Raw genomic sequence first — 25,471 nt, 5'->3', positions numbered from 1 at the left:
CACACCATAAAAGCAAATAAATAAAGAAAAAATGTTGCGCTGTCAAAATAGTGATATATATTATAAAGTCTTTCCTCAATGTACTATCAGAGTATATGAACTCGTAATGCCTTGTAAACACGATCAGAATTTACGATGGAAAAAGTCAGACGTACTTTTTCCATCAGATATTCCGATCGTGTGTAGCCCCATCTGAGTTTTTTCATCGGAAATTCCGATGAATTCCATCGACGTTTAGATAAAGAACATGTTCTATATTACGTGCAATGTGGAATCTTCCTTCAAGAGAAGAGAAAATACATAAAAAGACTTACCGCATTTATCTGTCTATAGCGCGCACCGGCGTATAGCGCGCACCCCTAATCTAGAAGGAAAATTCCTGAAAAAAAAAATGAATTGCTTACAGTTTTGGTGTCTTGCCCGGCGTCCATCGGCGGCCTTGTTCAGTCCGGCGTCCGTATGCGGCCGTGCGCGGGGTCTGTCCAGCCTTCCTCGGGGCGTCTGTCCAGGTGTCCGTCTGCGGCTTCCTCGTGGCGTCCATCCAGGTGTCCGTCTGCGGCTTCCTCGCGGGGTTCGTCCAGGTGTCCGTCTGCGGCTTTCTCGTGGCGTCCATCCAGGTGTCCGTCTGCGGCTTCCTCGCGGGGTTCGTCCAGGTGTCCGTCCAGTCCTCCATCCGCACGTTGCCCGTGGTTGCGGCGGTGTTCGTTTTTGAATTAGGTGCCGAGCTGAGAGGAGCCGGATTTCCTGTTTGTTCGGCTTCTCTCGGCTCCTCTCGCGTGGCTGCGGGCGTTGCCGAGTGCGTAGTACACTCGGCTCGGCTCAGCTCCAGGCTGCGGCGCTCAGCGCCTAATTAAAAAAACAAACACCGCTGCAACAGTATCGGCGTATATCGCGCACCCACGATTTTCCCCTGATTTTCCCCTGCGTTCCCCCACGTTCCCGCTGAAAAAAATCCGCGGATATAATCCTAATCTCCGTGCAACACGAATAACCTTTCCATCTACCCTCTTTTTTTGTCCTAGCCTAATGTTACTCTCCCATTTGCCCTATGTTAATCCTAACCCACCCAACTTCCTTAGAATTTCCAATCTACCCTAACCTATCCGTTTTTCAACTGTCCCACTGTAATCCTAGCCCTGCCACCTGCCCTATCCTGATCCTAACCCTCCTATCTACCCCTCGACTATTGCTAACCTTCTATTTACCCAAACCTAAAATATACCCTTCCATCTGCCCTAGTCTAAACTTTTATCTACTCTAGTCTAATCCCAACCTTTCTATCTGCTGTAACCTAATCCCAACCTTTCTATCTGCTGTAACCTAATCCTAACCTTTCTATCTGCCCTGGTCTAATTTTACTTTCAAAGTATTTTATTTTCAAGAAATAAGAAATAATATAAAGACAATAAATCACAATAAATCTTAAAGCGGGAGTTCACCCATAAATGCTGTTTTTGCTGTTTTTACCCTTAGATTGAGGCTCATTTAGTCTAGGGGAATCGGCTAGTTGTTTTAAAATCCGAGCATTACTTACCGTTGTAGAGGGCGATCTTCTCCGTCGCTTCCGGGTATGGGGCTTCGGGACTGGGCGTTCCTTCTTGATTGACAGGCTTCCAAAAGGCTTCCGACGGTCGCATCCATCGCGTCAAGATGTTCCAAAAGTAGCCGAACGTCGGTGCGCAGGCGCAGCATAGAGCCGCACCGACGTTCGGCTTCTTTCGGCTACTCGTGACGCGATGGATGCGACCGTCGGAAGCCTGTCGGAAGACTGTCAATCAAGAAGGAACGCCCAGTCCCGAAGCCCCATACCCGTAAGTGGCGGAGAAGATTGCCCTCTACAACGGTAAGTAATGCTCGGATTTTAAAACAACTAGCCGATTCCCCTAGACAAAATGAGCATCCATCTAAGGGTAAAAACAGCATTTATGGGTGAACTCCCGCTTTAAGTAACAGAAAAATATCCAATATAACACATCTGTAATTCGCCAAAAAAATAGCTTATAAATATAATAAAACTAAAGGATAAACCTGTAAATAGGATCCTTAAACACGTTGCCCTGGTCGAATTTTAACCCACCTGTCCCAGCCCAATCCTAATTTACCATCTGACCTTGCTTACTTACCCTTTTAGCTACCAAAACCTAATCCATTCCTCACCATCTCCAGTAGCCTAATCCTAACCTGCCCATTTACTCTAAACCTAATCCTGGGTCTTCCATCTGTTCTAGCCTTTATTGTAGCCCTGTTATATAATTCCCACCAGCAATTTAGGTCTTCTTTTCCAAGGAAGGAACATCATTTACACACAAGGTGGGGTTTTTAATCACTTCATCATAAGCTGTGTGCTTTTAATGTTTGTAAAAACGAGTCTCTTCATAAGAATACTTTACTTTGTAATCCAATGCAAAGCATTATAACATTCACTTTAATAACTCTTCATAAACTAGATACACATACAAACAAAGACACGTACTATTAGCTTTCAGGGTTGAATAAGGAAATAGCACAATTTAATCTAATCAAATATCTGGAAAGCTTATAAAATGAACTTTGAATATCTTGGCTGGAGAATGATTACCAAAAATGTTTAAGAAGTTCCCATTTTACAGACAAGCTAAAAAAAGTTTTTGTTCAGTTTTCTTTTTTTATTGTAAGTCTAAATTTTCATAAACTGAAGTTACATTTTTATCTGTAAGACATTTTTAAGAAATTATTTAGGTAGATTCAAATCCTTCGCCTAACGGAGTCACCGGTAGCGGCGGAGACGATCGCGTGCGCTCCCCTCTGAGCCTGGGTGCCGAGTGAGGGGAAGATTACCTCCACTCGACTCCATAGCATTAGAGGGCGGAAGCAATGTCAAACGTCATTTCTGCCCAATGCTCCTTTTTATTTTTTTCAAATGAAATTTTTTGCTTTTTAGTGTAAATATGAGGTCTCAGGTGTTTTTGAGAGACAGAGAGAGAGAGCCAGAGAGAGAGAGACCCCTAACCTTGTCCCTGTCTGCAGTCCCTCCTGTTCCCACCTGTCCCAGTCCCTTGTCTGTAGGTAGGTGTGTGTGATGTCCAGTACCTTCCATGCCAGCAGTAGGAAGTTCATAATTGCCGTGTGGCGATGAGCAAGGCCCCATCATCCTGCTCACACCCTGAGGATGCCGCTGTTTGCTGCTTCGCTCCTGCTCCACTGGACCGGTACTCTCCATGACAAGGGGCTCAAGGGCAGCTGCCTCTTTTGCCCCACGTTAAAGACAGCCTTTTTTGGGATGGCTTGGCCCCCTATGTGTGTATGGGCCATCCTCCCCTGATGGTGGCCCTGCATACTGATACTGTAAGGGCTTACCTTGGTTGGAGTCCATAATGCAGAGTTGCAGGGATGGACTGGGACAAGATTTTGGCCCTGGACTTCATCCAGACTGGCCCATTTGACAGGTCTCTCCCATGGCGGCCGGACAACTCCCGCACCCCCCCGGCCACCCAAGCCCCATCTCCCCCTTCACTAGCCACTAGCCATTCTACTTTATTAGAGTAGGACGGCTGGTACAGGTACTCTTATAGGCAGTACCAGTGGGGAAGCTAGACATTATTTCACCCGGGGCAAAGAATCAGTTCAGTGCCCCCCCTTATGGGACAAGATTAGGCAGAAGTGAGAAACTCCCAGGCCATAGCTGTTAAGTCAGCTGTCTGTCCCCTCCCCCATGCTCCTCTATTGTCCCCCCTTCTCCTCTGGTCCTCCCCTTGCGTCTCTGTTCCCCCCCAGGTGAGCACTGCGGGGAGGGAGAGGAGGTGAGCGCTGCAGGAAGGGAGAGACAGAGGAACGGAGGGGGGAGGCGGTCCCCTGTCACTGAAGCCGGCCCACTGAGCCATCGGCCCACCGGGAAACTCCCTGTAGTCCCAATGGCCAGTCCATCCCTGCAGAGTTGTATGCTCTACCCTTGCAAATATACACAGCCCACGGTAACAAGGTAAGAAGCTACCTGGGCTGTGAGTCTGTGCACGGGGGCTTGACAGGAATTTGCCAAAGGATAGTCGGAGTAAAGCCGTAGTCAGGGATTCCAGAATTTAGAATAAACGATCAACATAGCCAGGGTCAGAAGCCAGAGTCAGTCTTGTAGCTGTAACTAGAACACAGGAATACAGGCACACAGGAACCTTTGGCAATGATAGAAACAGAATAATGAACTGACAAATCCCTCAGAGTGAGGCAGTGTTTAATGCCCTAGTTGATTAGGTAACCTGCCTCAGCTGAACCAGGAGAGACAGGCGCAGATTGCAAGGAGATCCAGACAAAGGCAATCAGCACATCATTCAAAACTAGCCTTTGCTGGAAAGCAGGCAGAATACCAAAGAACCAAAGCAGCAACAGAGAGGTCCTGGGTTCAATACCGCCCAGAGCCACCTGGGGCGAGACCACGCCCGGCCGCCTGCATGGCACAGCAGGAACTGTGACAGAACTGCACATCTTTTTGCAAACAGTTCTGTGACACAGCAAAAGGAGCAGGGCCAATGACAGTGGCTCTGTACACATGATAACTTTTCCCAACCATAGTATCACTGAATGTAAACAAAGGTTGCTGTTAGCAGCCATGCCTCATTTACTGGCTGGTAAATGAGACACTAGTGAGTACCAGTGCAATCCAGTAACAGTGCCAACAATAATAAAATCTATCCCTCCAATGTCATTACCCCTCTACTGTATATCAAACCCACCCTGTCTCTGATCTGACCTTTATATTAATCTCAGATATGTGGGTACAGTGAGAATGTGTAGCCCTATAGGCTTTTGGGTGATCTGAGAATGGTCTAAACAAGTGGTTCTTAACCACCAGGACATGGCCCACTGCCAGCTGTGGCCTCCCTCCTCCTGGACCGCCAGTTAGCTACTAATCCCCTAATATCCCCTAATATCTCGCATTGCCTTCCAGCTCCCATAGCAACACTTAACATTCCATTGATGCCCTCAGTGCCCCTCAACTTTTCACAGTGCTTCCTAGCTTACCTCAAAGCCTCCAGTCCCCTATGGTACCTCCAACAGCCTCCTGGCTAAATTGTTTCTCACACTCAGAGTCTTTATATATGTGAATGTGGGTTTATCAAGTAGAATGACACCTAGTTTGAGACACCTTAACCACTTAAAGACCTCAGGTGTTTTTCAGATTTGGTGTTTGCAAGACTAAAACATTTTTTTCTGCTAGAAAATTACTTAAAACCCCCAAACATTATATATATTTTTTTTCTAACACCCTAGAGAATAAAATGGCGGTCATTGCAATACTTTTTGTCACACCGTATTTGCGCAGCAGTCTTACAAGCGCACTTTTTTTGGAAAAAATTCACTTTTTTGAATTAAAAAATAAGACAACAATAAATTTGGCCCAATTTTTTTATATATTGTGAAAGATAATGTTACGCCGAGTAAAATGATACCCAACATGTCACGCTTTAAAATTGCGCCCGCTCGTGGCATGGCGTCAAACTTTTACCCTTAAAAATCTAGATAGGCGACGTTTAAAAAATTCTATAAGTTGCATTTTTTGAGCTACAGAGTAGCTCTAGGGCTATAATTATTGCTCTCGCTCTAACGATCGCGGCGATACCTCACTTGTGTGATTTGAACACCGTTTTCATATGCGGGCGCTACTCACGTATGCGTTCGCTTCTGCGCGCGAGCTCGTCAGGACGGGGCGCTTTAAAAAAAATTTTTTTTTGTTTTCTTATTTCATTTTATTGATTTTATTATTTTTTACACTAAAATATAAAAAAAAAAAAAAATGATCACTTTTATTCCTATTACAAGGAATGTAAACATCCCTTGTAATAGAAAAAAGCATGACAGGTCCTCTTATATATGAGATCTGGGGTCAAAAAGACCTCAGATCTCATAATTAGGCTTAAATGCAAAAAAAAAAAAAAAAAAAGGAAAATTTGTCATTTAAAAAAATGACAGAAAAAAAATTGTCTCTTTAAGAGGCTGGGCGGGACTGACGTTTTGACGTCACTTCCGCCCAGCAGAGCTATGAGGACGGGTGGGGGCCATCTTGCCCTCACTCAAGTCCTCACTCTCCTGGCGGCAGCATCGGATCTCCTCCGCCGCTACCGACGGCTCCGGTAAGCGGCGGAGGGCGCGGAAAAGCGGCGGGAGGGGGGGGGCCCCTCTCCCGCCACCGATAACGGCGATCTCGCGGCGAATCCGCCGCGGAGACCGCCGTTATCGTTTACACGGCCGCCAGCTGAAAACATGGATATCTCAGTTGTGGCAGCAGCTGCTGCCGTTACTGAGATATCCATGTTTAAAAAGAGGACGTATATATACAGTGGGGGGTCCTTAAGTGGTTTTTAAACAAGACCCCAAACTAGGTGTCATTCTACCAGATAAATACACATTCACCTATAGAAAGGCTCTGAGTGTGAGAAGCAAAATAGCCCCGAGCCAAATAAGGCATAATGACCCAAGTATTGTTATGATAAGCACTCTTTGCTCTTTTTTTTATGTAAAAGGCATGTACCTATGCAGAAAAAACTCAGAAAAATGTGTCCATTTGTGACACACAAGCACAAATCCTGTTTAGATAACTGGGGGGAAAATAATGAATTTCAGGAATTTTGTAGTTGTTCAACTGAATTTGTGACTTATTATTTACAATGTCTTTGTGGTTTACTATATGTAGAATACATTATAAGGACGATTAGAAGATGATTTGGGACCCATAGGAGACCCATAGAGTCCCTAGGCTCTGCATGTTGAAACATAATAAATGGAACTGTGATCTAAAGGTACAAGTGACTGAGGCAATTCCCCAGGGAGGATCCTTTGGTGAGAGATTCCAGAAATTATGTCATAGAGAGCTATTCTGGATCTTCGCTCTGGATACCCTTCACCCCAAGGGGTTAAATGAGGAACTAGAGTTCCGTACTATCCTCTAACTATGTCCTTAGTGGACAACAGCTATGTATAGCCCCTATCCTTATAGCCCATTTTGGGTTAATATTACATTGTAAATACACATGATAATGAATATGTTACATAGTATCCACAATACTATAGGAGATATTATGTTTTATATAAGTCCTTTTGGACTCTGTGTGTAAATTGTATAGTGGATCCGCTTTTTAAATTCTTTAACTATTTGTTATGGATTTACTGTTTTTATTGCTTTTTTATTGATTAAATTATGTTTACTTGTCAATATAATAATACAATAGGCTAAAATAGCCATCATAAGACAATATAGGGATATTTCAAAAATCACTACTTTAATTCAAATTAATTTATGAATGTGATGGCTTGCATGATTTTTTTTTTATATAATTCTTTATTCATGTATATATATATATATATATATATATATATATATATATATATATATATATATATATATATATTTATTTATTTATTTATTATATATATATATATATATATATATATATATATATATATATATATATATATATATATATATATATATATATATATATATGCACTTTACTGCTGCTAGTGCACAGAGATAGATCCATAGCAAATAAAGGGTTAATTCTATAGAAGTTGCTGTTCTGTCTCCCCCATTCTAATTCTGAGACAGCATAAAGATTTAAATCAATTTCTGATCCCCGTTGGGGCGATTAACATTAATATTTATCTTGTCTGGTGATGTAGACTAGCTATTGCTGTCCTGCTAAATTATATTGCCGACCATACTCAATATGGAATAAACTCCCCCAGCCAATCTGATCCTTTTTAAAGCCTTCTGTCATCCATAGGGTCAGGTTTGAGAAAGAAGGGTTGTACTTTGAAACATGTTACGACCCCCTTGCCACCTAGAGGTTACCACAAGGCAGCAGGCAGGGGCGGAGGACGCTGTCTATTGGCAGACTTCTGACAGTTGTCAGAGTCGGTCCCTCTGATGCCGGCCAGGAAAAAAGGAGCCGCCGCCCCTTCAGTACAGCCTTGTTAGGTTTCCATTCTGGTGCCCTCTACTTCCCAAGCTGATCTACAAGAATCTTTACTGTAAGTGTGCTATTTTTTTGGCTAATAAGCTGATTACTTTTATTCTGATGTGAATCCTGCGCTCCTGTCTTCTTGTCTGTAGAACTGCATTGGGTCATCCAGGATCCTCTCTGGAAGCTGCCTGACCTTACTACTCCAGGACCTTACTACTCCATGAACTTTGGTTTCTCTTATGACCCGATTGAAACTTATTGGTGCCATTTATATTGGATATTGAAAACTGGGACTTGTAGTGCGCTGTGGTGGTTTGTGCATTTTCTAATTTATTGAGCCATTTTGGACAAATGGACCTTCAGGCACGATAACGCCATTGCACTGTTGTTGCCCAACCTTTACAGACGAATAATTCTACACAAGAGGCAGTGCTAAGTAAATGTTTGCTATTTCTATAATATTGGCAGGAACTTAATGATCCTTAATCCCTTTCATTGCTAGTTATAAATCCTGCCATAGAATCGAATCCTTGCATACATATTGTGTAACACCCTAGCCAAAACCTTTGGCATTGGTAAACTTTTTAACCACATCGATATTAATTACTGGGAATACATTTTTCCAGTGAAGGGCTTGTCCAGTTGATAGCCCTTATATATGTGGATGTTGAAGGCTTCTGCAGGCAAGTGATCAAGATGAAGCATCACTTTGGTTTCATGCTGCTCCTTTGCTGTGGATGGCGTCTGTCTCATGCAGCCAAGACAAGTGAGTATAACAAGCAAAAGTATGTAGATACATTGAACAGGACGAATGGTAATGGGGGGGTTTGCTCCACTATGATAATCAGATGGGATGTACAATGGGATGTAGGCACAGTGTGGAGAGGGGGGTGCAGAAGTAGATGTAGGCACAATGGTGAGATGGGTAGTACAAGGGGGTGTAGGCACAGTAGTAGAGAATAAGAGGGGGTGTGCAGGCACAGTGGTGAGAAGAGATCAGTGTTGCCAACCTACCAGATTGAAATTTACTGACGCAACACCCAAAATTTACTGGAACAGCCAAGTTTATACTGGCATTTCCAAAAGTTACAGTTTTAAGTGCAAATTTGAGTATTTAGGCTACAAACAAATACAATATGCAATTAGCAATATGATTTAAGGTAGATAATAATGCAAAAAACATATTTCTTATTTTATTTTTGATAAAGTAAGTAAGTAGCTCAGGGACTGGAGAATGGAGGGCAAGAAATTAGAATGGGCGGCACACAGACATAAAATTGACTCTCCAGTAGTGACACTGACAGCAGTATGCAGCAGCACAGATGATGATAAGAGCTTCCCGACACAAAACGTCCCAGTGACAGTCTCTCTCCAAGCCTAGTGGTCCCTCCAGTCCACTCCATTCTAAACAGCACTGATGGTCCGGGTATCAGCCTGCCTTGCTCCCATACTGCAGACAAGGCTCTGGCCACTACGGCTTGGCTCCATTGCACTATGACATCACACAACATACCAAGGCACACCTCCACCAGAGCCACCTGATCACACTGTAGCAAGCAGTCGGATGGTCTCAGCCAACTCCAGACCAAGCCGAGCGTCACAGCCATATTTTTTACTGGCATTTTTTACTGGCAGGAGAAAATTGCCTGTTTTTTACTGGCTGCCAGTAAAAATACTGACGGTTGGCAACACTGGAAGGGATGTGCAGGCAGAGTGGTGACATGGGATTTGCAGGGCAATGCAGGCGAGGGGGTTAGAGGGAGTGTACAGGCATGGTGGCAGGAGACCCAACCCAAAGGTTGTTGTCAGTAAATCGTAAATTTAATAAAGGAGGGAAAGCTTGAGAGAGCGCAAACAGCTATATCGGCTTAAACCTGTCAACTAGGAGTACCAGTATGTACTAATATAAGTTTGTTTCTAAGTTTGTCTGCCTTGGAAGATAAGGTTTGAGATATCACTGGAACCTCGATTGTCAAGGAACCAGAGATCTGAAGGAGTCCAGACAGCGCAGTCTGTGATTGTGAGAAAGTTCTAGAAGAGATTACGTCCTAGTCAAAAGTGTGAGATCCAGTGTATTTTGGGGTTATCCTGATCCAGACCTCACCATTCTTCCCATATTACCATGTGCAATAAACTTGTTCTATATTTTATAATTTATTACAGTGAATGATGTCCATAATTCTGAGCAAACAACTGCAACTGAGATGCCAAGTAAGTAACATTTCTAATGTATCTGAAGATCAATATTCATGTGCAAATACTGAAGATCAGGTTAAAGTGATTGTCTCTTCTTTTGTTAAAAATAATAAACATATCATATTTACCTGCTCTGTGTAATGGTTTTGCACAGAGCAGCCCTGATCCTCTTCTTCTCGGGTCCCTCTTCGGCGCTCTTGGCCCTTTCCTCCTGTTAAGTGCTCCCACAGCAAACAGCTTTCTATTCAGCTTTCCATTCAGACACAGAGCTCAGGCCTGGCCCGCCCCCTCTCTCTCCTCATTAGCTCACTGAATTTGATTAACAGCAGTGGGAGCCAATGACAATGCGCTGCCATCTCAGACAATAAAGAGGGAGAGCCGAGACACTCCTGCAACATCGCTGGATGGAGATGTGGCTCAGCTAAGTATTGGGGGGGGAGTTGAGGGGGGATGCTGCACACCCTGTTAAGTGGGCAGGTAATTCCTGGGGAGGGAATGTCTTGCCTGGGGAGGAAGGGCAGGGCCAGGCTCAGCAGAGTGGTGGAGCAGACAGGCAGGAGGATTGGATGGCACCCCGGAAATGGAAGGAAAGCATACCAAATTTTTAGCCATGATGACATTGGCTTCTTCTTCTTCTTTAACATCTGCATCCTCAATGGGCTCATGTTTGAGGTAGGAGTATCCCCTCACCCGCAGAAATTCCATGAACCCCTTCCCCAGCCTGCATTTTGTTGGAGGGGGGGTCTATGCGGTGTCCTGCACAAGGTTCCCCACAGCACACTGTGGCATGTGTGCAGATTGCTAATGTGTCCATCCTAGGGTGACCACGTGTCCCAGATTGCCCGGGACAGTCTCGCATTTTGCAGGTCTGTCCTGGGCACATTCATTCCAGGACAATACAGTGTCCCGGAATGAAACTGGCACAGCCACCCCCGCGGGCCAATCTGATGCCCCCAAAAAAGGCCGCCACATCACCGCTTTACTCACTGACAGTACTTGTCCTGGCCGGGAATGCCTGGAAGAGCACAATCCTGCCCTCTACTTGTGATTGGAGAAATCATAAATCCCGCCTCTTGTGTCCAATCACTGTGCTGTGATTTGTTACAGCACAAGCTGATTTTTGGGAAGGGAGGGTGTCCCTGAATGGTAGTTTGGAAATGTGGTCACCCTAGTCCATCCACGTTCCTGGCTCCTAAGCGTCCCCACGCTGGAGAGTAGCATTGGCCAGCTTGAGTGTCAGATCTTCTGCCTCTACTCACACATTACTGACCTGGCACATCTGATCCTCATAACTTATATTATATGATTACTGCCTCAATCCTCTCATTGTATATATATATATATATAAATATATATATGCCATCTTGTAAAATTGGGCACACAGCCAGACAGGACATGGGATGGCGGAGGAGGACATGGTATGAAGCAGATGGGACTGGAGGAAAAGGAGGTCATGGGATGGAGGCAATGGGACTGGAGGAGGACATGGAATGAAGGTGATGGGATTGGAGGAGGACATGGGATGGAGGAGATGGGATTGGAGGAGGACAGGGGATGGAGGAGATGGGATTGGAGGAGGACAGGGGATGGAGGAGATGGGATTGGAGGAGGACAGGGGATGGAGGAGATGGGATTGGAGGAGGACAGGGGATGGAGGAGATGGGATTGGAGGAGGACAAGGGATGGAGGAGATGGGATTGGAGGAGGAGGACATGAGATTGAGAAAGAGGACACAGGATGGGTGGAGATGGGACTGCAGGATGAGGATGTGGGGTGGAAGAGATAGGACTGGAGGAGGAAGAGGGCATGGGATGGAGAACATGGAATGGAGGAAACAGGACTGGAGGAGGAAGAGGACATGGTATGGAGGAGGAGGAGGAAATGGGATGGGGGAGATGGGACTGGAGGAAAAGTAGGAGGATAGGACATGGGACTGGAGGAGGAGGACATGGGATGGAAGAGATGGGACTGGAGGAGGAGGAGGAGGAGGAGGAGGAGGACATTGGATGGAAGAGATGGAATTGGAGGAGGAGATGGGACTAGAGAAAGAGGACATGGGATAGACAGATAGACAGAGGATATATTAAGTTTTAAGTGTGTTAAAATGGGCTGTAAAATTTCTGAAGGCTGCCCTTGGAGTGGAAAAATGTTAGAAACCATTGCAAAGTTTTTATTCCTGCCAGCATCCGTGCTGGGGAGACGTCACATCCTTTCTTCCATACTGACACCACAAGTGACAGGATGTCGCCAAAACAGGAAGTGAGGATAATTCCCTTCATCAGACAAAAAAAAAAATTCAAGAATGCTGACCCTTTTCACCACCAAAACTGAACAAAAAAGATTTGGCTGGAGTTGGTATTTTAGTATATTTTTACATGTTTGACATGTGATCTTTATATGAAGATTTACAGATAAAAAGCTAACATTTTAGTAGAATTAACATTTTAGAAAATTGTTTGCTTTTGTCAATGACTTAAATACAGACCATAGAATTACATCAAATGTTTTTTTTTTTTTATCTCTGCAGATACAACTTTTTCACTTCCTGTTGAAACCCGGAGATGTATTTCCAGACCAGGTTCAGTATTTTCCATGTTACCATAATAACAATAAAAATCGAGGTTGAAGATGGGTCAGCACTAGTAATAAGGAAATCTACAACTACATTATTTTAAAAGAAAAAGAAAACTATAAAAACAGATTTCACAAAACAGTTCACATCACCACTCCACATTTCCCGAGTCCTCCTATCACCATATACCAGGGGCGGACTGACCATTTGGTCACTCGGGCACTGCCCGAGGACACAATGCCACTAGGGGGCCCCATCAGGGTTGCCAGCCTCAGTAAAACTAGGGACAGTATGTAAAAATCGGTGTTTTTAAAAAAAATCCCAAGATTATAGCTGCCCCGCCTCTAAAGTACCTTTTCAGTGCGTGTGTGTGTGTATACTGTGTGTATATATTGTGTGTCTGTATACTGTGTATGTATACTGTATGTGTGTGTATACTGTGTGGCCCCATAATCTCCTATTTCCTGGGGCCCCATAATCTCCTATTGCCCGAGGGCCCCATGAGTTGTCAGTCCTCCCCTGCCCACAAGTGCTTATTTTTTTTCCACTACTATTCTGTTTGTGTGTTAATCAGTATATTGTGGATAATAATTAAATAATCCCATCTCAGGTAGTCCAAGATATAATTTATAAGTCATCCTATGCCCCTAGTGGACATAGGATGATTTTAGACATAAGATGGTTCGGGGGTGTCCCGGGTGAGTCTGTCACATTTCTCCCCCATCAAACGTCGACTAACAAGGTCCCAGACCTCCACCTGGTCTGGACATGTGTTAGTCGGACAAAGTGAACTCACATAGTCTGTCCGCATGACCTCCAATTTTGGCTGCAAGGAGTAGTTGACACCAGTAGGTGTGGGGTAGAGGTCATTGACTCTCTGTTCGGCTGCCAGCTCTTCAGCTGGGTGGTTTTTTTTTTGAAGCTGTAGAGACACTGTATGTGCTAGGCAGGGGCCAGCGGCGCTCTGCCCTTTTGCCAGCACTTCTGCTGGGGACTCCACATCATCCGCTCCAGCTAACCGTTGGGGAAGGAGGCTGGATTCCACCATACCCAAACTGTGTAGCTGCCATTGGGGAGGTGATCTGGCTGCTTCCTTTTCCGTTCCCTCATCTGGCTGCTGGGACAACATGTCTGTGGTAACAGTATGTGTCCCAGCATGATGAATGAATCTCACTCTTACAATTAACCCGTTGAGTTCAGAATCAACAACCTGTAAATAGTTCTTACAGATATCCTGGAATATATTGTGGATATTAATTAAATAATCCCATCTCAGGTAGTCCAAGGTATCATTTCTAAGTCATCCTATGCCCCTAGTGGACATAGGATGATTTTAGACATAAGATGGTTCGGGGATGTCCCAGGTGAGTCTGTCACAGACCCGTTCTGGATATTCATGGTGTGCTGGTGAAATACTTTTGCTTGGAAACGCATTAAAAAAAAGGGCAAAAATGGATATGCATTTTTATTGTGTTTTTGCTACAGAGCAATGTGAAAGCAGCCTGGAAGGCATAAAACACAGAGAAGCCAGCTTGCTCAATAGCAGTGAAAATATAATTAAAGGGGTTGTAAAGGTAATTTTTTTCCCCTAAATAGCTTCCTTTACCTTAGTGCAGTCCTCCTTCACTTACCTCATCCTTTCATTTTGCTTTTAAATGTAATTATTTCTTCTGAGAAATCCTCACTTCCTGTTCTTCTGTCTGTAACTCCACACAGTAATGCGAGGCTTTCTCCCTAATGTGGAGAACGCCTCTTGAGGAGGAGGGGGCGAGCAGGAGTGTCAGGACGCCCACTAACACACAGCTCCTTTCTCTATCTGCAAAGTTGAGAGTGTCCTGACTTGCCTGCTCGCCCCCCTCAAGAGGCTTTCTCCACACCAGGGAGAAAGCCTTGCATTACTGTGTGGAGTTACAGACAGAAGAACAGGAAGTGAGGATTTCTCAGAAGAAATAAGGACATTTAAAATCAAAATGGAAGGATGAGGTAAGTGAAGGAGGACTGCACTAAGGTAAAGGAAGCTATTTAGAGAAAATATTTTTTACCTTTACAACCCCTTTAATGTCATGCAATTGAGTACTTGAAACTGTAGCAAAAAATTTAATTTTACTACTAAAATGCAAGTCTACTTTGCACTTTCCTTTTGTAAAATCCCTATGAATTGGTAGCTCTTGAGCTGGTCATACACATGGGAATTTTGAATCAATTTCAACCACTTTTCATCAACTTGTCAATTGTGAAGTCAAAACTGAGCTTCAATACACCTTATTGTAAGATCGAATTGTAAATGGCGGCACTTTTTGTGAAAGCGGTCCATCCAAAACAGTTATTTTATGTCTTTGATTGCTTTGTAATTTTAAAAACAAAAATGTAATTGGAAGTTCAATTGTTCTATCAAATTTTTTACATGTAAAAAGAAAGGGCAAAGGTTAACACTGAACCAAAATTCTCTAATATTTTTTTTCCTCTTTTTAAGGAAATGGGCAAAGGACGTTCATAGCTGTGCTTATGGCCAGTGGTTTTTCAAATTCAATAGCTGATCTGTATATTGTCACATGCGATAAAGCTGCTACGGTAACAGTCACAGTTCCTTATTCAAGTTTTAGCAAGACGGTTAATGTTTCAAGGAACAGCAGTGCTGGGGTGACCTTGAGCTCCTCTTATACGGTGACTGAAGCATACGTGACTAACAAGGCTGTGCTGGTGACTTCAGATGTTGAAGTGTCCGTCTTTCTATATCACCATGCTTCTGGTCATGGTGATGCCATGGCTCTTCTTCCATTAGAAGACCTGGGGACTGAATATTTCATACCTAGTTTATCGCAATCTGGATCATATAAAGAGTTTGCTGTGGCCAATGGTCTTCAAGAGAATGTTCAGTTGACTATAACAGTTTCAGGACATATCGCATATAATGGAGCAAATTACTATACTGGTCATAACATCTCCGTGACACTTGGAAGGCAGCAAGTTATCCAGTTTTATAGCTCCACTGACCTTACTGGAACCAGAGTCCTGTCTACTGCTCCAGTTGCTGTTTTTAGTGGTCATAATTACTATTATGGTCCCTCTGGAAGTTATGACCCAATCTTTGAACAGATCCATCCTGTGCGGAATTGGGGAACATTCTTTGCCATCTTCCCATTGTTTAACCACACTCGAGACATTGTAGATATAATATCTGCAAATGCAGATACTGTGGTGAATGTCACAGATCTAGGGAAGACAACCCAGCACAGTCTACAGAGAGGATCCCGTGTTCAGCTAACTTTAAAAAATGAGATTACAGTGAAGTCTTCCAAACCCATCATGATCTCTTATGTCTTCCAAGAGTCAAAGTCATGGACCTTTGTGTCAGCCTACAACCCTTTTTTGACCACTGTTCCTCCATCGTTACTGGGATTAAACTACTATCAATTTTATACAAAAAATATCTACTACAGCTTCCTCATGATCATATCCCAAACTTCCTCTGTCTCTGGGTTCTACCTGGACCAGAAGCCCCTTAGCTCATACAGTTATTGGGTGAAGGAGTCTGGCGGATTCTGGGCCTGGGAGGTCTCTTTGGGTAAAAGTGAAGGAAGACATGAAATATTCCACAAGTACTTCACGTTTACGATCTATGTTTATGGTGTTGAAAGTTATACGTCTTTTGGATATTCAATGGGCCAGGAGACCCTCCATCCAGGTAAGATATATATTTTTTGCCAGATACTTGATTCAGGGACAACTAGACATGTGCGTTCCCGTTCGTAACAAATGGATTTTCGTACGAATTTGTTAGTATTCGTACATTCGGATCAATTTGAACATCCAAAAAGCTGAAAGAACCAAAATACGAAAATTATGGAATTACGAATAAGCAAAATAACGAACAAGCGAAAATACGAACGTACGATTGGACAAACTTACTAAATTCCGAAACACCGAAACAGCAAAAGAACGAAAATGACATCTATAACTAACAATTTGCATTCCGTATTTTAAATCCTTTGTCTGTTCGTATTTTCATCCGTATGTTCGTATTTTCATTTGTGTGTTTTGTAAATCCGTTTCTTTGTCTAGCTAGCTATGGCTAAGCACTGAGCTACAGTGCGAAACGCGTCAGCTCTTGTTCTAATTTTTGCTGTGGCATGTATTTTTTGTGACCTATTTTAATAGATGGAAAGTTTTTGGAGTGCAGCTGTCCAAGTTCCCTTTCGTATTTTTGCATTTCCATTGCATTGCCGGCACCCATGATTTGGATTCAGTGAGGAGGCTGTTTGGCTACATCTGAGTGGTTATTTTTTCTTTCTACCGTTTCTTTGTCTGTTCGTAAATTTGTATACTCATATCGTTCTTTCGAATGGGCGCTGGGCAGTGTAGTTAGTGAGTGATTATCTTACTTAATATCTTAGCCAATCAGCTTATCTCTTTTGTGCTGAGTCACATTGGACAGTGTAAAGCCTCGTACACACGATCGGACTTCAAACAAACTTTTCTGTGGATTTTTGTCCGAAGGGAGTTGGCCGGACTTTTGAAACCTAAAAAAGTTTGTCCGATGGAGCATACACACGGTCGGAAAACGCTCATTTCGAAGTTTGTTGGCAAAAAGTCCGACCGTGTGTACAGGGCTTAAGAGAAAGTCTATCTTCATATGGATTAGCCGCGTGTTGAAAATGAAACTAAAATACGAGATTGCGAATGACGGCGCCGCAATGTATTTACAAAAGTACAAAATTCCCAATCCATTAAACGAAAATTATTATCTAACAAAATTACGAATTTCGAATCAACGAAAATAAATTTGACAGAATTACAAATCATTCAGTATAAACGAAAATAAAACTGTTACGAAAATACGAACGGGTCCGAATAGGAAAACTTGCGTCTTCTAATATAATTTTTTTTTGCTTTCCAGCATCACTACAATGTCTCTCACGTGGAGCTGAGTACAGACTTCCATATAATTTATTGGCTGCAGCCAACCTTAAAGTACTCGATATTCACCTTGAAGATCCTCAGTGCCAAGGACACCTGGAAGGGAGGGAAGTACTTTTAAAAATACCATTCACTCAATGTGGATCCACTCTTCAGGTGAGAATTTGAACCCCCTGCAATAACTGAATTATGCGCATAGAGAGGGAAGCTAACGAAAGACACATCTGTGTCTATGTGAGGCGTACGTTCGGGAATTCGCGTATCTAGCTAATTTGCATACTCAACGGGGAAAACGACAGAGGCGACACCTAGCGGCGAAAAAAAAAATGCATTTAAGATCCGACAGCGTAAGAGCCTTACGCCTGTCGGATCTAATGGATATCTATGCGTAACTGATTCTAAGAATCAGTCGCATAGATACGACGGCCCAGATTAGGACTTACGACGGCGTACATGGCGTTGCTCTGTCGTAAGCCCTTTGAGAATCTGGGCCTTTATTTTTACATGTGTCACATAGGGCATGCTGCAAAGTGCACATACACTATATTACCAAAATTATTGGGACGCCTGTCTTTACATGCACATGAACTTTTTTTTTCATAAAATATTTATTAGGAATAAGAGAAGAAAATATATTTTAGAACCACTAGAAGCAGTACATAAATGAAAACATATTTTGTAACCTCTACATACGTTATTGAAGAGAACATAAGATCATAAGTATAGAACATTTGACGGTGCGTCTTGTCAAGAATGAGCAGCCGGTCCATCGTTAACTAGAAAGGCACCTCAATTTAATCATTTGGGGAGTCGTCTAAGGGGGACACAAGTATCTCTGGGAGATGGATGGGGATGAACTGTTTAGCGAGTGGATCCCATATTCCATGGCTTTGGGATGGGGATTTTGTATTATTTTAGAGAACCATTTCCATCAATGGGTGAAATAAATTAGGATGTTGAGGAACTAATGTGTATACTTGGGTATTTATGGTGAGCGAGTTGATGCTGAGATTTAGGGCGGGGTTGGCGTATGCCAACAGGAGTAGGGGAACCTGGAATGTGGTAAAAAAAGAACCAGTGTGCATCCATATAACATAATGTAGTCAGTATTATAAGTGAGGACATTGTATGTCAGAGGGGATATTAGATAGACAAGAATGGTGATGTGGGGAAGAGGGTATAGTAGGAAAGGTAGGAGGAAAGGGAAGGGGTGAAGGACCATCTCTCGCTCCCTACAACGGATTATATGGGGAGAGAGGCTGGTCGTCTCTATTTTAGGCAGTGGAAGTGATAGGTTAGGCGTTTATAGGAAATGGAGATCTTTAAACCATAGGATCCATATAGGTATTTATTGACTTCAGATAACTATGAGGTCCCGTTAAGGGCTTGGGATGGCGGATTGCTTAGTTTGCTTAATTCTGCAGTGGTTTGGAAGTGGGTCCAACAGGCCCATTTGGTAGAAAATTTGGTGGGGGTGTCTAATCAAGCGTTTCATCGCCGCTATTTTATTTATCTTTGCTAACCATTCTTTGATTGACGGAGATTGGGGGGAGCCCCAATGAAATGGAACACATTGTTTTGCAGCATTGACCATGTGCATTACTAGTGATTTGAAATATATGCTATGTGGGAGAGTGGAGTGATGAGGGGAATAGTCTAGATCAGGGGTGCCCAACCTTTTGAAGAGCGAGGGCCACTTAAGCAACTTGGTAACCAGTCACGGGCCACAATGATCGGCCACAGGTCACGGCTATTCTATAGGCTATTCTATAGGCCCTCCAATCTGCCAAGATGGAAGGGGACAAATTCCCTTTTTTTTTTTAGAGGATCGGATTGGAGGTAGGCGGACTTAAACAGACAAAAGTCTGTTTACATCTGCCGCTTTGTAGAGGTGATTTAAGGGTCCGATTGGGTCGGGCCGATCGTGTGAAAAGGGCACAAGACTGCTTTCACACTGATGTGCTGTGGTTTACCCTCACTGCGGGTGCAGCGTAGTGCACCTATGTCTATCATGCAGGTTAGCTGAACTGTGCCGTAGGCTAAGCCTGTGGCCAAAGCCGGCGCTGAACAGGAAGCATTGGCTTATGGGGCTCCGCTCCGCAGCCTTTTTCTTCCTCTACCTCCAGCTTTATTCACAACACTGATGCTGTGGTATGACGGGTCGGCAACCTGCGATCTGGACTTGCCAACTCACCGTTCCAGAGCGGGAGGTCGCGGGCCACATCAGAGGGCTCCACGGGCCACATGTGGCCCCCGGGCCACTGGTTGGCCACCTCTGGTCTAAAGTGTGCACCCAATAAGTTGTTTTGTTTCTTTTTCTTTCTTCCTTTTTTTTTTTTACAGCATGATGAGAATGGGAAGTCATACTATAAAAACACCATCTATGGAACCGTCCCCAACACCGACGTCCATCGTATTGAGGTCCCAGTGAAGTGCGAATTGGACAGCAACCAGACAATCAACTTCAACCTGGTCCCGCAAATTGCTAGTTCTGTTTCTCGAGGAGGCAACTTCAACATCTCACTGAAACTCTACAAGAGCGACAGCTTCACTCATCCAATTACAGAGTTCCCAGTTGAAGTTGACCTTCACAGTATCCTTTATGTGGAGTTGGTGGTTGAGTCACATGACAAGGATCTGCAGATACTTGCCGAACATGTCAAATCATCTCCATTATTAAATAGCTCAGAGAAATCCTACAACATCATCAAGCATGGGTGAGAATTACGTATTTTAAGATCGGAAAGGTACAGGTTACAGCCTAATTTAAGGACTGGGGTACCTGGGGCCCAAATGAGGAAACAAAATTGAGGGCCCATTCTGGGGAAAGGCTGTGGGAAGTGGGTGTGGCTTAATAAAAGGTTGGTATGGTTAATAGGTACAGTTTATTCTTAACATTCTGCAATAAAATAATTATCCATGTTAATCCAAGATAAGAGATTGGGGGAACTGGTATCACCAAGACAGAAAGAATAAAGAAGGAAAATAATCTGGGCTCAAATCAAAGGCCATCCATCATGTTGCACCATGCACAGCCACCATGGCCCAAAAGGAAAGCAAAATGCAAACAGTAGTCTCTACATTCCAAGAGGAAAAGCCTTGTATAGGAATGAATTTAAAGATGCTTTACTATTCTTAATCTTAGCCAACACATTCATGGTTTTTAGCCGTCACCTATGGCTATGAGTAAAAGTCTTTTTATGTTATTTTAAGTTATTTTAACCACTTAAAGCGGAGGTTCACCCATAGCGCACACTTTTTAGCCTTAGATTCCTGCTCGTTTTGTCTAGGGGAATCGGCTATTGGTTTTAAAATATGATCCGTACTTACCCGTTTACGAGATGCATCCTCTCCGTCGCTTCCGGGTATGGGCTGCGGCACTGGGCGTTCCTTTTTGATTGACAGTCTTCCGAGAGGCTTCCGACGGTCGCATCCATCGCGTCACGATTTTCCGAAAGAAGCCGAACGTCGGTGCGCAGGCGCAGTATAGAGCCGCACCGATGTTCGGCTTCTTTCGGCTACGAGTGACGCGATGGATGCGACCGTCGGAAGCCTCTCGGAAGACTGTCAATCAAGAAGGAACGCCCGCTCCTGAAGACCCATACCCGGAAGCGACGGAAGAAGATGCATCTCGAAAACGGGTAAGTACGGATCATGTTTTAAAACCAATAGCCGATTCCCCTAGACAAAACGAGCAGGAATCTAAGGCTAAAATAGAAACAAAAACCGAATTGGGTGAACTCCCGCTTTAAGACCCGGACCATTATGCAGGTAAAAGACCTGGCCCCTTTTTGCGATTCGGCACTGCGTCGCTTTAACTAACAATTGTGCGGTCGTGCGACGTGACTCCCAAACAAAATTGGCGTCCTTTTTTTCCCACAAATAGAGCTTTCTTTTGGTGGTATTTCATCACCTCTGCGGTTTTTATTTTTTGCGCTATTATCAAGAATAGAGCAACAATTTAAAAAAAAAACAACAATATTTTTTACTTTTTGCTATAATAAATATCCCCCAAAAATATATTTAAAAAAAAATGTTTTCCTCAGTTTAGGCCGATACGTATTCTTCTACATATTTTTGTTAAAAAAAAAATCGCAATAAGCATTTATTGATTGGTTTGCGCAAAAGTTATAGCGTTTACAAAATAGGGATAGTTTTATGGCATTTTTATTAATATTTTTTTTTTACTAGCAATGGCGGTGATCAGCGATTTTCGTGACTGTGACATTATGGCAGACACATCGGACACTTTTGACACATTTTTGGGACCATTGTCATTTTCACAGCGAAAAGGGCTATAAAAATGCACTGATTACTGTGAGAATGACAATGGCAGTGAAGGGGTTAACCACTAGGGGGCGCTAATGGGTAAAGTGTGTCCTGTTGTGTTTTTTTTTACTGTAGGGGGGCGTGGCTGGATGTGGGACATCACTGATCGTCTGTTCCCTGTGACAGGGAACAGACGATCAGTGACAAGCTACGGAGAAGAACGGGGAAGGTTTGTTTACACTCACCTCTCCCCGTTCTTCAGCTCCTGTGACCCGATTGTGGGACACCGGCGGCGATTGGGTCCGCGGATCCCGCGTGCGCGGTCACGGAGCTCAGGACAAGGTCGCACGCGACCCACGGCTGGGCTCTTAAAGGCGACGTACCTGTACGTTCCTGTGCCCAGCTGTGCCCTTCTGCCGACGTATATCGGCGTGAAGGGGTCCTCAAGTGGTTAAGTTCCTTTTTGATCCAGTGCTCCATTCCCAGAGTCTATTTTCTTGGTTTATTACCATTGAAATTTTATGAAAAGCCAAAGAATAATATATTTATGTTTTTTGTGATTTTTTTCCCAGGTGTCTCCAGGACTCCACCTTGCAGACCTATCCGACTACAGACAGGCGATTGCAGAGATTCAGCTTCCACGTGTTCAAGTTTAAAGATGTCCCGGGAGTTTATCTCTCCTGCGATGTTGTCATCTGCCACAATCGAACTTCTGCTAACCGCTGTGCTCAAGGCTGCCTTTCTCCAAGACAAAAGCGTCATATTCACAACTCAGATTCAGCCAGTTTGGCTGTGGGTCCCATCCTCCTCAGTAAGTAAAATCAATTTTCCTAATTCCTCTCCCTATCTTTATTCTGTGTTGCCATAAAGCTGAACTCCAGTTGTGATTTTTTATTGCTTAGTTACATTGGTTCAGCTTGGACCCAGGGTTCAAGTCCTGGGGAAAAAAAAGTGTGGGAACTCACCCAAGATCTCCCCCCATACCTCAAAAACAAAATGTGTGTATATATAAATACACACACACACACACACAAGGGGTTGCTGATAAGTATTGAGCCTTACCCAGGTATGCAATATTCATACTTATATTTCTCCAACAAGGGCTTGAGATGGGAACGGCGTTACTGTACATTTTCCACAGCAGGAACGCCGTTCCCTTTATGCTGTGGCTGTAGCAGTGCTGATCCTAGGAGGCTCAGGTGAGAATTGAACTAGGTAGGTTTACTGGCCAATTTGTCTATATTCAATGGTGCAAAAATCAACTACCTATGATTTTAACTTATTTTTCTTTGAACATGACAGCGCCTCCCAAAAAATTAAATGTGAAAGAGCATAGGACCATAATCAAGTTCCTGTTTCTTCAAGGGAAAGGCCACTGTCACCCAAAGTTTGTAACATTTTATCATGGATCTGCTTCGCACCTTTCCCTTGGAGAAACAGGAACTTGATTATGGTCCTATGCCCTTCCACATTGAATTTTGAGGTACTGCCATGTTCACTTTGGGCCTGAAAAAGAAAGATAAGTTAAAATAATAGGTAGTTGATTTTGCACCATTGAATATAGACAAACTACGCATGCGGTTTCTTTGCTGCGCTAGCTCACTGGGACAGGGGTGCTTTAAAAAAAATTAACTTTTTTTTCTTATTTATTATTTATTTTTATTTTTTTACATGTCACTTGTCACTTAACCACTTAAGACCCGGACCATTATGCAGCTAAAGGACCTTGCTCCATTTTGCGATTTGGCACTGCGTCGCTTTAACTGACAATTGCGTCGTGCGACGTGGCTACCAAACAAAATTAGCGTCCTTTTTTTCCCACAAATAGAGCTTTCTTTTGGTGGTATTTGATCACCTCTACGGTTTTTATTTTTTGCGCTAAAAACAAAAATTGAGCGTCATTTTTGAAAAAGATTCAATATTTTTTACTTTTTGCTATAATAAATATCCCCAAAAAAGATATAAAAAAAAACATTTTTTTTCCTCAGTTTAGGCCGATACGTATTCTTCTACATATCTTTGGTTAAAAAATCGCAATAAGCGTTTAACGATTGGTTTACGGAAAAATGTATAGCGTCTACAAAATAGGGGATAGTTTTATGGCATTTTTATTAATAATTTTTTTTTACTACTAATGGCGGCGATCAGTCAGACACATCGGACAATTTTGACACATTTTTGGGACCATTGTCATTTTCACAGCAAAAAGTGCTGTAAAAATGCAGAGATTACTGTGAAAATGACAATTGCAGTTTAGGAGTTAACCACTAGGAGGCGAGGTAGAGGTTAATTGTGACCTCATATGTGTTTCTAACTGTAGGGGAGCGGGGCTGGACGTGTGATGTCAGTGATCGTCTTTCCCTATATCAGGTAACAGACGATCAGTGACACAGCTACTGTGAAGAACTGGGAAGGTTTGTTTACACTCACCTCCCCCCGTTCTTCAGCTCCTGTGACCGATCGCGGGACAACGGCGGCGATTGGGTCCCGCGGCCGCGGTCATGGAGCGTCGGACCGGGTCGCGGGCACGCCTTTGTACTTCAAAGTATTTAGATTGCCAAAAACTGTGATTTTGAATACTGTAATTTTTTTTAAATCGTGCGCCATTGGCAGCTGAGTAAACCGGAAGTGACGATGTGACGTGACTTCCGTGTTTTTACATAGGAGACTGCAACAATGCCGTTTCCTGGTTTGTTCCAGTCTCAACCTAGCCGGCGGAAGTGCCGGATCGCGCATCGGGTCTCCCGGTGGCACATGAGGCCCGGGAAGAGAGGCAGGAGGGGGACATTCTCTCCTGCTCCTTTAGGATAGCAGCCTAGCGGCTTTTAGCCACATTGGTTGTTATCCCTAAAGAGCCAACCGACGGCTCTAAAAAAAAGTACCAGGGTGATGCCTGCAGATGCAGGTGTTACCCCTTAAACCCGAGGCCGCATACGGTCGGTGCTAAGGGGGTAAAAACCCAAATGTGGACAGCAGTAAAAATCCTTTAACCCTTCACCCTTCTATACTAAAGAAAAAATGTGTTGGACTTACACCTTAAATTAATAATGTTCTCTCTTTCCACAGATAAAAGTAAGCCCAGTCCAGGAGTGCCATCCTCGCTTTTTGTGGCCGCGGTCTGTGTTGTCGGGGTCCTGGCAGTGACTGGCCTCGTGGTACAGAGACGTTACTATAAGAAGCAGCAATACATAAAGTTACACAACTGCTATGAGTGACCGAGCCCTGAAGGGGCCACTAAATCCTGGGATGGGACAAGGACTGCGCAGGAAGGGCAATGGGCAATGTGCCAATGTATGCCTTTGCTTTTGTGTCTTTGATAATTTGTTTGGAATTCATTATTTTATGATCACAATTTATTTATACAATTTCTAAGAGAATGTATTATTACATTCATCTAATCACAAAAATGCAAAAAAAAAAAAAAGGACACTATATTAAAAATGGGAGATTATGTGAATAAAGATTATGGATATAAATATTTTAAAAAAATAATAATAATGTTGCTATTAACAAATGGACTTATGATTCGCAACTGCCAAAATGTACTCTTGTTTGCTTACATTTTGTTTCTAGTCATCTCTAGGAA

General features: G+C 43.3%; 1 protein-coding gene across 1 annotated transcript; it reads left to right on the top strand.

The window, feature by feature from the left end:
• Positions 1 to 9,817: 9,817 nt before the first annotated feature.
• LOC120945125 lies at positions 9,818 to 25,251 on the top strand. The gene is made up of 7 exons (XM_040359003.1): positions 9,818 to 10,142; positions 12,655 to 12,705; positions 15,173 to 16,384; positions 17,597 to 17,772; positions 19,960 to 20,333; positions 22,458 to 22,696; positions 24,952 to 25,251. Exons 1-7 carry the CDS (start codon positions 10,136 to 10,138, stop codon positions 25,098 to 25,100), a joined length of 2,208 nt encoding a protein of 735 aa, XP_040214937.1. The 5' UTR covers positions 9,818 to 10,135; the 3' UTR covers positions 25,101 to 25,251.
• The last annotated feature ends 220 nt before the right edge of the window (positions 25,252 to 25,471 follow it).

The sequence above is a fragment of the Rana temporaria genome, chromosome 7, assembly GCF_905171775.1.
Source record: "Rana temporaria chromosome 7, aRanTem1.1, whole genome shotgun sequence".
NCBI classification, from domain to species: Eukaryota; Metazoa; Chordata; class Amphibia; order Anura; family Ranidae; genus Rana; species Rana temporaria.
The sequence above is the reverse complement of the archived record's forward strand: the minus strand, read 5'-3'. Positions and strand labels throughout refer to the sequence as shown.